Source organism: Mauremys reevesii, linkage group 1 (genome assembly GCF_016161935.1).
Source record: "Mauremys reevesii isolate NIE-2019 linkage group 1, ASM1616193v1, whole genome shotgun sequence".
Lineage (NCBI taxonomy): Eukaryota > Metazoa > Chordata > Testudines > Geoemydidae > Mauremys > Mauremys reevesii.
In genome coordinates, this window is record NC_052623.1 from 279,392,568 (window position 1) to 279,405,701 (window position 13,134).

Sequence of the window (13,134 nt, forward strand, 5' to 3'; positions counted from 1 at the left end):
TCACCCCCAATAACTAAAAAGGCAAGGAGGTAACAATTGTGCTGAGTGGGGAGAATGCATAACTAGATGGCTATCTTAGGGCGCCACTTTGCCAATCTGTAAAATACATTTATTTTTGTGAATGATAAAAATCTGTAGCTAGTAGTGATTTTACAGTTTAACATTGTGTCATACACATACATCAGGTTTGCATAATTTCCAATCCAATTTCTGCTAAGTCAAACGTCACCCAACCTACCCCAAAATGAATCCTGAACTATTACCTTGGTAGACAACAGCTTTGTCAGATACATTTCTTTCACTTCAAATTTTTGCTTTCCTTTGTGCATTGCTCCCTGTGGCTCTTGAGAGTCAGGTAAAATCTACAGGAAGGGGAGGATAGATGTTATCCTGATATAATTGTTCAATGTTAAATAAGTGAACAATTAAATGGTTGGGTTCTTTAACTCACCAAATGACAGTGTTTGTTAGAGTATTCCACATCTAGGCAATAGGAAAAAGGAGAAAGAGCGTGAACTGGTGTTGGTTAAATGCACGCAGCAATGGGCATCTTTATTTCAGACTAGACTGTGAGTTGGGCTATGTGCCCATGCAAGGGAGCAAGAACCTCATTGTACATTCCTAGGCAGGCTACAAGACCTTGGGTCAGTGTTCACAGGTCCTGCATTTCACTTGCTCCCTCTACATAGGTGGGCAGGGAGAGGTTGGGGAAAAGGGCAGAGCCATGATTCCAACTGCCCCTCCATTCTCTGGCCAGCAAACTGAGCCGGAACACGGCTAGCATAATTTGTTGTTGGTGTAGGCCAGCAGCAAATTACCTCTCTCTTGGTGCAAAGGAGAGGCATAGGAAGCATTGTAACTCCAAAATTTTAATCGTGGTTACAACTTTGTAATGTAGACAAATCCTGGAAGGGAGATGGAGGCCAGCTTCTGCCTGGGACAGCATACGAAGGGGGGAGGATGTATTTACAGAAAAGAGGCCAGAAATGGATGATCCTGCTGCCTCTGGAATGGGAGAGAGCAACTTCAGCCCTCAACAATCTTAGCCCACAACCCACTACCTAATGTGTATCTTGTAGTTACTGGTGTGTTATTGAAACAGCTGAGTCAGAAGTTCTAGGTTTACAAAGTGAATAATGGAGCTGACTTGAAGTTCTGTCTTTAACTGATTATTACTATAGTTCATACAATTGTTCATAAGTTTCCTGTGCATAGTTTATGTTCTCATTAGCCAACATCTGTGATGTTTATGCTTCTTTGTCTTGTCATCTTGCCACTCAGTCTCTGCGTCTTTATACATTCCATTACCTAAGACTGTGTGTTTTCTATGGGTCTTTCTTTTTTTTTTTTTTGATCTCTTCCGCCCAATGACCTGTGGAGGTGTTGCCCGTCACAGGCTCAGAACAAGATTAAAATGGTTGTCTCTGTTCTCAGTTACAATTCAATGTCATGTTTTTTGACATTGTATCTATGAGATACAAACTACTATGAATGCAAATCTCTACAACTTTATTACAGTCTTCACATAAAAATAAACTAATTCTCAGTTCCTTTGTTACCTGATGTGAAATTAGTTTTCTTTTTAAAGACTTTTATAGTTGCTCCATCTGAAATCTGAAAGCAAAAACAAGTATGTCTTACTGAAATATACGTGTCCATAATTAATGAAGCCCTAGATTTCATGTCCTCATCCCGATGATAAATCTCAAATCATACAAAATGTGAGTTATGCCAGCACTATCCATTCTCAACATAGTATACATGATTCTCACTAAGCATTTAGACCCAGATCCTCAAAGGTATTTTGGCACCTAACTCTTCTTGATTTCATTACCTTTGAGGATCTGGGCTATAAAGCCTTATTTTCAGAGATGTTGAGCAGCTGCAGCTGCCACAGACATTAACTGAAGTTATAGAAATTCAGCACTTCTGAAAAATCAGCTGCTTAAGGCTTTCCTCCTTGCCAGATTTTGCTGGTTTATTTATGCTCTGCATATATCTCCTTAGGTTTCATTAATCATTCCCAGGCACTGTTTTGTGCTCTCCATTCACATTCCTATTTCTATGGATTCCCTCCAGGATTGGTACAAGGATGATGTGTGACCCCCACTAGCCTGGCCTCCCACCCAATCCCTTCCCATGTGGGGATGGTGCTGTGGAGGCATATGATGCCTTCTATCACTTTTTGCAAGGGAGGGTGAGATCTGCATTTTGAGGGGATGCAGATGACCAGGCCTCAAGTGTCTAATAGTTATTTCCAGGCTTCAATTTCCAAAGCATTGAAGATCAAACTTGTGTATTGTAGATTTCTGCACTTCAGTTTTCTACGCTTAAGGTACCTAGGCAGGTAGCTTGAGACTTCTAGGAAAATCCTCATCCTCCCTCCATGAATAAACTCCACTGCTAAGGCAGTAAATCTTCCCTTAAAAAGAAATTGGTGAGTCATACTGTTCCTGTCAAAGAACGGATCTAATGCTAATACTGTGTAGTGTTGAGTGTAGTCAGTTGTTGAAACCTGTGTTTTGCCAAGTGCTAGCACACTCTGCTCTATAATTACAAAAACAACTGGCCAATCCTACGAAGGGATCTCTGCCAAAATAATTTAAATGTCTTTTAAAACCTTGGCAGCCAGCCCACTGCTGGGAACCAGCATGAGCATTAAGATACTTTGTAGAAAGCTGCGTCTTGTGCCAAAGAAATCTTGCCCTTACACTTGCTCCTGGAAGGCAGACACGGAATATTTTATATTTATAAAGAAAAAGTTTCATTTGATAATGCAGTGTTTTGCAGCTCATCCAGAGCTGCAGGAATGTTTCAGCATATGGTACTTTAAGACCACTCAAAAGATGGGCAAATTCGTTAGGGCTAGACTGTGATTTGGACTACACACCCACACGAGAGAGAGAGGGAGAGAGAGTCCCTCTTACATCTCTGTGTGGGCTACCTGGACCATGGATCTGGGTACATAGGACTAGGCACCTGTTTCCTACCTCCCTAGAGTGGAGGCGCATGGAATAAGCAAAGCCTTGATTCTAGCCCTTCATACTCTTGCCAGCACAGAGGGAAGATTAATGCTGATATACACCAGCTACCAACCAGGGCGAGAGGAACAGGGAGGGAATTGTAGTTCCCTATAGAAACTGATGACCCGGGTGCAGTGCAGCTTTGCACCATCCCTACAATGGGTCATGTCTCTGTGACAAAAGCTAGCCCCTAGCACCTAATGGAATAAAAGTTTCTCTTTTCTATTGTCATTGTGACCAAATCCGCCATTTCTTCCTCCACAATATATGAACAACGAGGCCCTTCTTTTCTGTCCTGGTGCTTCAATTGCTTGTTCGTGTCCTAATCGTTTCCATAGGCAGTTAAAATGTTATTAATTTGTGAGATGCACAGCTTTGGGGGGAGACACTCATTTCTGTGCAGCATGGGGCATGTGCATTTCAGAACAGCTGAAGAGGCAGCAGTCTGCCCTTGCCTGTGCCTCTGCCTCTCGCCCAGCCCTCCAGGCCTCTTATCCTCCACAGAAAACTGTTTTTTGAATGAGGGATCACTGGATCTCACGTCCGATTCAAATTTCTTCAGCTTCGTGCCCCTAGAATTCACTGGTGACTCTGAAGCGTGGGAAATTTAAAATCTATGACTGTAGAACAGATGTGTAAGCTGTTTCCCATCTCTACTTGCTTGGGGAGCAAGCAAGTAACCTCTTGTCATGGTCTCTTTGTCAAGGCTCTTGGCTGCGTTTTCGAGAAAGTGGTGGGGATCTTGTAAAAAGCACAGCAGTGCCTCCACTGAGTGTGCATGCCCTGACGTGCCATCCAGGAGTAGTGTAGTGAAAGGAGTATACAATTCCTGGAGGTGAGCTTCTTTTTATTTTTTTCTAGTAAGAAAAAGCCAATAAAGCCCTAAGAAATTAAAAGCTAAAGCTCTATATTAATGCAACGTTAGGGTCACTTGGTTTAAAATTGAAAAGAAAAAAAGCTGAGCAATGCAAAAATTGAGAACCTACATTTTCAAAAGTGATCGGTATTTTTGGGTGCCTCTGATTTTGGACGTCGAACCTCAGACACTTTAATTATTACTGTTCACTGGACTGCACTACCAAGTACAGCATATCTGAGCTATCTAACTCTGGGTGATTCCCTAACAAACAAATCTCTCCACAAGTAACATGAAATAGCATATGACTCAACACTAAGACCATTCCATGAATAGTGTATGAGATAAAAAAATGTCTAGGTCTCTGCATCAGATGTTCACCCTATAGAGCTTTCCCCACCTTGGTGAATGTTCAGACTTCTAATCAATCAAGATATTTCTGGGCAGGCAGTACGTGGGGGTTGGGAGAAATAGGTTCCTAATTCAATTGCACTATTTTTGTTCCTACCTCATAGTGACCTATGGTGTTTAGCTTTGTTATCCCATCTTCCAGAATCACAGAGGAAACATCTATATCTAACAGTTCTTTTTGCTGTGCACCAGACTGAAGTTCTGCAAAACAATGATATTGAAAAAACAATTACACACTAAACGTGGTCCCATAAAGCAAAATACAGCATTGTTATTTTATTATTTTTGGACTAATGGTCCCAATCTGAGTTCAACTAATCATTGTCCATGTGCTAATTTCCATGAGCATGACTTGCATGCCCTGCCTGTAGAAACCCTCTGTACACGTAAGGCTATCTGGAGGATGAAGCTCTTGGAAGTGTCTCACCTTATCCTACTTCAGCCACAACCCAGAGAGGTGCTTTCAACTACATCAAGCCCAAATGGATGCAGCATGAGCATTTTATGGAATTGTTTCTATAACTGGATATTTGGATGAACCGGATGAGTTTATTTTTGTACAGTTTATATAGCCATTTCAGATCAAGATTCAATGGTCTTAAGGGCATGTTGTTTGCCATCTGCCTTTGTAACGATCTCACTCCTCATCCCCTTGGCCAGTGATAGTATCTACGAACTAGGAATCTTCACAGAAACTGCAGCAAACGTAAGAGGATAATGGAAATAACACACAATGGCACTCTCTTACCAAGACCAATTTCACTGAGCTGAAGACCATAAAGGGAGCCATTCTTGTTTAGAAATGCTTGAAAGATCTTCTCTTTGGCTTGCTCTATGGTATCACAATCCAGAACATTAGCTTCGATATCAAGACAGGTATCTGCACACTCATCTTCTGGGATTTTTTCAAAGAAGACATTCAGTGCCTGCAAGAATACAAATGGTATTCAAATCTATGGAGAATGAGATGGGCTTCACAGTAGCAAACACTGTATATTGAGTTAGACACACTACACTAGGCTTTTCAAGCTATCCACCTATTTAAACTATTTTTCCAATCAAAAAGTTTGTTTGGCAGAGTTAAATAATGAATCACGTAGATCTAATTAATTCATAGTGTTTGAAGGATCACTGACATGCCCCTGTATATTTTCAAATATGCATTTTTTTCCTTCTATATGTGTGCAAATGTATTTATTGAGTTACCACTGAAGATCAGAAGAAAGTATGCACCCTAAAATATGCATTTGTTTGATATAAGTAGGATTCCTAGAAAATGAAGTTGCAAGGTAAAGGTTTGAGAAGATAAAGGTTTGAGGTCACTTATTCAGCAAGCAGCCATGATATGCATAGTTGTTTCTTAAAATTGTTAAAATACACATAAGCACCAGCTGTTGCTATTGATGAGCACAGCAAATCACAAGAAACATTTCCTATGGAAATCTGCATCCATCAGAATCCAACCATTTCTCCACGGGAGAGAAAAGTCACTGTGCAGGGAGGTGATGGGGGGAAGAGAATGTGTGTGGTGTCAGACATACACAAAGTGGTCCACTGGCATATTGGTTGGACCCAAACCTGTATGAGGAGGTTGACATAGCTCATAATCAGCTGTGGCTGGAAGCCAGCTTGTTTACCAGACTATGCACAGAGTGGGGTCAGCCAGCTAGTAAGCCACAGATTTACTGCCTGAAATTTACTGCTAGCAATGGCCAATGAGAACAGGCGGGAGAGGGAGATGAGTATGGATGCATGACTAGGTTTTTAGTTTGAGGCAGTGATAAAGCTTTGCTAATATTGCAATTTGCTTATAGCAGAAGTAACTTCGCTCTGTTCACCTCAGTGTGTGAATAAAGGGGTTCTGACAGAATCTGTTCTATATGTGGCTGTAACAAATGTTGTTTTAAAAGTCTGCCACTGAATGCAAGCCACAGAGGAAAAAAACTAATGTAATAACTCTACATTTAAGCAGTTGAACACCGGTGTTATAATAAACCCTAATTGAAACATGAGGATCGTGGGTGTGACTCACTAGAGGAAAGATTGTTAAAAGAGGAAGCAACCAAAAATGTTATTTTTTTTCCTTTCTGCTCTCATGAGAAGTAGAGACGAGTTAGCCTCAGGCCATTGTGTGGGCTTCTTTTCTCTCTCAGAAATATTAATAATTATAACAGATGAGTGGGTCTTTCTATTTTTTTTATCAGCTATGAGTGGAAACTACTACATTGTGGTGAGGAAAGAAAAGGAAAGAACCGAAAGAGACATTAATTAACTTCCCTGTTTCTATAAAACAGATGGAGTATTAAAAACTAGATTGCAAAACTGCAAACATCAGGATTTAATGAACAATACAATGTAAATGAAGTAACTGAGAATGACTTAATCAGGACATAGAGATGTTTAATTACCAGGGTAATGAGTCTACTGAAAGGACAGACTGAGTGGAAGGGGCGGAGATGTCGAAATAGTGAGGGCGGACATGGTGCCTGAAGAAAGAAATGAATACTGACTGAGATTTGATGCAGAAAAACCAATAAAAGGAAGTATAAGTGACTTACACTTAGGGCCTGATCCAAAATTCTCTGGTGCTGATGGAAGTCTCCCTGTCAGCTTCAACAGGCTTTGTATCATAACATCCAAACAATAGAATAATAGAATCATTTTGACAAAATGGCTTAATATTTTATCTAGGGCCTGATCCAAGATCATTAAAGTCTACGGGAAAACTCCCACTGACTTCAATGGCCTTTGGATCAAGCCTCTAGTTTAGTATTTGATCGGCACTCCCCCTTCTTTGTATCTGAGTTGTTTGTGACCACCCCTGCCCCCCGGCTCAAGTACATATACTGCCACCCAGCTCTGAAGGCAGCACTGCAGCTGCACAGAAGTCAGGGTGGCAATGTGAAAAGGGATATTCATCAATATCCCTTTTCATGGCAGACTTAGTGCCCCATTGGCACCCTTACTTCTGCGCTGCTGCCCTGGGGCTGACAGCCGGAGCCCCCCCGCCTCCAGGTGAGGGATTGGGGGCTGTCGGGAAGAAGAGCCCAAGCTCAGGTGGCAGGGCTTTATCTCCACTTACTGGGTGTGCATGGCCCTTCTGCATGAGCCCCAGCCACCCAGGACAGACACCCAGAGCTCTCAAAAAAAAACCAACAACACACAGATCGCGCCTCCCTTGACATATTCCCGCATGGCTCTAGCTCATTTCTCTGCTACTAGGTGGATTCCTAACTAAACACTTTCAAGGGTGCTTACTGAGTGTTAAATTGAAGATTTAAAATGAAGCTGATTCCTCTTCAACTTCTTGCAAACATGTTCTATTGTTCAGGTGATTTTGCTATTATAGCATTTGCCCCACAATATAATACAAACATCCCTGTTTCAATCTGAAACTCTCTTGCTTTTGGACTAACAGGAAAAGTTCTGTTTCCTCTGTGAAATCTCCTTTCCTACACATACATTCCCACACAAATAGCTCCGTGGAAGGTGCTGTGAAACCTCTTCATATGTTAGCATGCCAGAAATTCGAGTCCTCCCTCCATTTCTGCACTGCCCACCAGACAAACAGCAACAATTTGCATTCTTTATAATACGCAATGAAAAAAGGCGGAGAAGACACATAGCAGGGTGTGTGTCTTGGTCTAAATTCACCCAGGACATTGCCCTTCCTCTAGGATTAGCTTGGTTAAGGCAGAATGTGAAACTAAAAGACCTGGTAATGGCGCAGAGCCTTTAGGTTGCTAGGTCAAGTCCACCACAAGTTGGCGGGGACAAAAAGTTGCTTAATATTATGGATGTTCAGTAGTCTATTAGAAAATGAGTTGATTGTCTCAGTGCAGGTCCTTGTGAACAAGTATCCATGTCACAAATTTCACTACAGCCAGTACCCTTCAGGCAGTCTCAGCAGAGAGGCCTAAGACTGAATGGCAATTGAGATTGAACTAACTGGCCCAAGGTTAATGGCTCTGTGACGAGGTGTACCAACCTTGCATTGGCCCCACAAGAGTTAACCACTCGCTTTGGCCCAGGAGGTCACGTCCTCTCACCCCTGCTGTGCATGTTCCTGGTGGAGGGAGTATATACAAGAAAGCAGCTTGGGTCAGTCTGGGCTGACCAGAGCTGATGCAAGCTACAGGCTCCTGCGAGGGAGCTGCGAGAGCCCCAGCCTGAGGAGGCCACACACACTGAGTCCATCACGGGACCCCACTTGACCATGGAGGATGAGGGAGTTGGAAAGCTGCCACCCCAGGAGGAACTACAGGATCTGGGATCAAGGGTATGAAGCGGCCCAGGGAATGCATTTGTTGAGCGAGGGACCTAAGCCTGAAGCCAGGACTCCTGTTTCACAGGCTCTGGGTCAGAACCCGGTGCGGTAAGGTAGGCCTGGGTTCCCCTACCCCTCATAGACTCTAGTTGCTAGGCCCTACTGTCCTGAGGACAAAGGCAGCCTCATAGGCTCTGGCCTCTAGGCCTTGCTGCCCTGAGGACAAGAGCAGTTCCCTAATCTCCAACAGCTTGACCTTGCAACCCCGAACCGAGAGGAGCCACATTCACCAAAGGGGAGCATTCTCCCCTATAAGGCGGTCGCAGCTCTCTCCCCGTCCATCAGGGTGGGAGACCACGCCCCCTCGCTACAATGCTGCTGCAGCAACTCAGTTCAGGGGGAAATTCGCCGACAGTTAATGGCTCTGACCTGCAGTCAGGCTGAACAGCAGAGAGTCTATAGGCCGGGAGGTCTCGGTCCAGGCAAAGCTGCAAACAGTTAATAGCTCTGGTCTGCAATCAGGCAGAGCAACGCAGAAGTCTAGGGGGACCAGCTGTCTGGCGGGACAAGCAGCAAAACCATCTGGCGTCCTAGCTCGGGCGGGTGACAGACCAATGCAGGTCTCTTGGTCTAACGTTGGGGAGGCTGCCACCGCCTCAGGGGTTGGATGGCAGGGGGTAAAGGGACACAGGCCCACCCGACTCCACTGCATCTCAGCCCAGGGCCCTAACAGTGGCTAAGTGGTCCGCCACTGGGTCAACATGGAAATCTGGCCGCAACAGGCTGGTCGGCTTGCAGTCAGTAACACAGCCAAACCCTATTCGGCTTCCCTGGGCTCCTTCCTACACTCCCTTCAGGGGAGTACCTGGGTTCCAGGGCCATCATTTGTCTCACTGGGGTAAAGGCTAGTGGCAGCCCCAACAGCTCCTTTGTGTCCCCAGTGTCTGGCAGCTCCGGCAGTCCCTCTGGGTCTCTAGAGCTGTAGCAGCCTCCATCGGGTCTGAGCTCCAGCAGTGACGGGGAGATGCCCTGCTCCTCTGGCAGCTCTCCTCCAACTGAGCTGGAGGGCCTGCCTTTTATATTTCCAGTTCCTGTCCTGCCCCTCTGCCTTCCAGCGGGGCGGTGGCGGGTGTCCCAGCTCTGCCCACCAGGGGGCGGTCGTGGCCCTTTCCCCATCTGTCAGGGAGGGGGGTCATGCCCCCTCGCTACATCCCGCTATTCCTCCCCCACCCCTTCGACAGTTTCCAACTCAGGGTCAAGGCACATTAGCAGAGATGTAGAGAAATATGCCCAAGTGCTCCCCACATTCTTTGGATAAATGGAGCACTTGGGTCTGCAGCATAGTCAGTTGGAAGGGAAATAGAAAATGCTTTGGAGAGCAAGCAGGCCAGACTTATGTTTAACTCTCCCATTCCCTCTGATAGAGAATCCCCAGGCTACTGGTGATGGGGGGAGAATGCAATCATTGATAGTAATTATGTGAATGGAAACAGGGCATGTAATGTGGCAAACTGCCAATTAAACATGTTTGCCACTTGGCATCTGCCCACTATGGTTCCATCCCTGAAAAAGAAGATCCTTGTGGCTTTTAAAAGCTCTGTTTTTGTCTTTGAGTAAAATGAAGCTTTTGATGCTTCAAGAATAATTGTGATGGCATCCTAAAACGTGCAACATCATGTGGCAAATCAAGCAAAGGAACTATCTTCACCATAGGGAAAAATAAATAAAAATACTTAGCTCTCTACCCTGCTATCCAAATAGTAACTAATGAATGCTCAAAATATCTCTATAGAGTAGAGTAGGGAACATTACTGTTCCTAAGTTACCGATAAAGAAAGAAGATGCAGCAGAATTATGTGATTTGCCTAAAGACACATAGTAAGTGCCAGAATTAGGATGAGAAATCAGGAATTCCTGACTCTCACTCTCATGTTCAAGCCAATATTTTATTTTATTTTATTTCAATTTATATTAATAGATTCAAAACAGCATCTAGATGCATTTTTCAAATTTTTAAAAATAAAATCAATTGGAAGTAAAACTAGAAGGTACTCCACATCCCACAAACAAAAAATAATCAGCCACAGTAAAATCAAACCCAATATAAACATCAGATCCTATCATGCCTCTGCTTCCCCAGCAGCCCTGGCTAAGAGATGGGCCTTGCAGTGTGCCCTAAAAGTAATCACATTCAAGCTATTTCCAGTCAGAGTGGATGAGAGGGGAGAATAGGTCTAAAAGCTGAGATTCCCCCGTCACAGTTCAGGTAACTAAATCTGTGTTCCCCCTCTTTGGTCCCTCAAGGACACCTGCTCTAGACTCCCTGTTCCTTAGCCACCACTTCTCTTGGGTGGAGACCTGTGTCTCTCTCCCTCCTGACTGGGGTTTTCCCCCAGGCTGCCCAGTTCCCTGCCTATGCTGTGATACTTCCAGCAAACCAGACTGCTTAAACATGCTACCGTCTGTGCTTTGCTTTCTCTTCAAAGGCTATGAACAGCATAATCGCCAGGAGTTTTATGTTACCACCCAGATCTTTATAAGCAAGCACATTTATTCTTAAGGTAAAAGCATTACAGAGAAATCACATAAAAACAATAGAAGTTCCTATAAGAATGTTAAAAGATTACCAGAGGTCACCTACCAGTCTTATGAGGCCCTAATAGGTCAAGTCCCTCAAGGGATTGGGGCCCTGCCTCAGACAGAAGGTCCTGTCCATTTGCTAGATAAGGAAGAAAGCCCTAAGTCAATTTAAACTCAGGCTTTTTATCTAAAAGTCCTTTCTTTGCCTGTTGGCCTCTGAAGAATCCAGTTCGACCTGGTATATGTGAACCTCCCCAGGTGGTAGTACCTCTCTGGAGGTGTTACAACCGGAGTGAATTTGCCTAATCACCCTTCACTGCTGTTCGTTCCTGGAGGAGCTGTGGTCACACTCCCCTGTGGAATTATATACAGTCCCTGGCCCACAATGATACATAAACTTAATACAGTAAGATCTCCCATATCTATCAGACCCCTCACAGAGAATGTCCTCTCTTTTACACCAAGGGTGTCCCCACTCCAATGCTCCACTGATTGCAGCTGTAACAGTATCACACACAGAGAGAGGCAGCCTCTTAAGTATGCAGCATTGAAGCATTTATAGATTCACAGATCTAAACCTTGCATAAAATGGGCATAATAATACTTCTCTACCTCAAAGAGGAGCCAGGGAGATAAATTCACTGATGTGTGTGAGATGCTCAGATGATAAGCAACATACATATGCATATACATAAAACAAAAAACTCCTCTAAAAACACAGAATCAGAGTGATATAATGGTACACCTGCCAATAAAAAAACCAACAATTATTTTGCCTGTCTCTACAGCTGAAATTTTCATGAATCAGATTTTGCCTGACTGCTCAATGCCTAGCATGAGCAAGCTTTAATTAGAATCTAACCTTCATGAGCACCACATTTATCCACAAATTGTAAAACTAAAAAAGAAATCATAGATGATAAAATTATGAAAAGGCTCTTAAGATTGCTAAGGGCACTAAAGGTCAGACAACATTAAACAGACACATGGATGGAAGCACACAAATCTTGGAGAAACATTAATAGGTATTTTTCTACTATTTCTGGTTTTGCATGAGAAACAAGGAAAAATACAAGTTAACTTAAGGAAAGATTCAGGAGGAAATTACAGGCCATTTAAGGTAACCCAGTAATATCCAGAGTTGAGATTGCATGCACTAGAAGTAAATGCTTAGCAATAGTAAATCACAACTCTGCACCAAAGGATTAACATAAGTTGCAAGAAAGGTTTAACAACTATTTTAAGGAGACCAAAACAAGTATTTTGGAAAGGACCTACTTGACTGGAGATTGGCTTGGAAACTGGCTAAAGGACAGGGAAAATAAAGAGCATTTTTTTTCTTGCTACCAACAAAGTAAAAAAGAGGTTTGAATTCAACATTTAAAGACATTTTTCCAGACGTACAGTTGTTTCTGTAAATGAAAGCAAATTGTGATTGCTCTAGTTAAGTGAGGCATTTGAGCTAATAAACAGTAGCAGATGGTAACTGTGCTGTGGTTTAAGACAGAGGTGTATGCAAAATAATGTTTCTTGCGTCAAAGAACAGAAAGATAACCTGGGAAAAGGAAAGTTACCACATATAGCACACAGTTTTTACTCCAGCTCTACATGTATCTCAAATCTCTGTCTTGTCAGTATTCTGTATGTAGTACATTTCCATTTACTACACTGCGTGAAAAACTGAGATAGTATATTGTTCATTAAAAGGGAACTGGCAAAATTATATTTGCCACTGAAACTGCCCACTAGTCTAGCATTCTACCCCTGTCTCTCAGACTACAAAATGCAATAGACATGGAGAAATTAGACTAGGCCATTTTACTGAAAATGTTCTGTCCATCTTTTCCTTTGTTCTTCTGTGCTAAGAGTCTTTTCATTTGCACCTTTAATACGGTCTCCACTGCTAAAGTTTCCTCTTAGCTATTTGATGTCTTTTACAAGATTGTACAGTCACCTCTTGGGCTAGCATCGTCAGCCCCTGGACATTTTACTAATAT

At 43.1% G+C, this 13,134-nt stretch overlaps 1 protein-coding gene across 1 annotated transcript in view; it reads right to left on the reverse strand.

Annotated features, from left to right (window-relative positions):
• The window catches only part of PLXNC1 (plexin C1), an 86,931-nt gene that overhangs the window by 12,183 nt on the left and 61,614 nt on the right, over window positions 1-13,134 (reverse strand). Inside the window, exons 22-26 of the mRNA XM_039496132.1 lie at window positions 5,039-5,216; window positions 4,388-4,491; window positions 1,560-1,614; window positions 452-483; window positions 264-362 (exon numbers count right to left, since the gene is read on the reverse strand). Coding sequence (XP_039352066.1) covers window positions 264-362; window positions 452-483; window positions 1,560-1,614; window positions 4,388-4,491; window positions 5,039-5,216 — 468 coding nt within the window. The remainder of the gene's footprint in view (window positions 1-263; window positions 363-451; window positions 484-1,559; window positions 1,615-4,387; window positions 4,492-5,038; window positions 5,217-13,134) is intronic.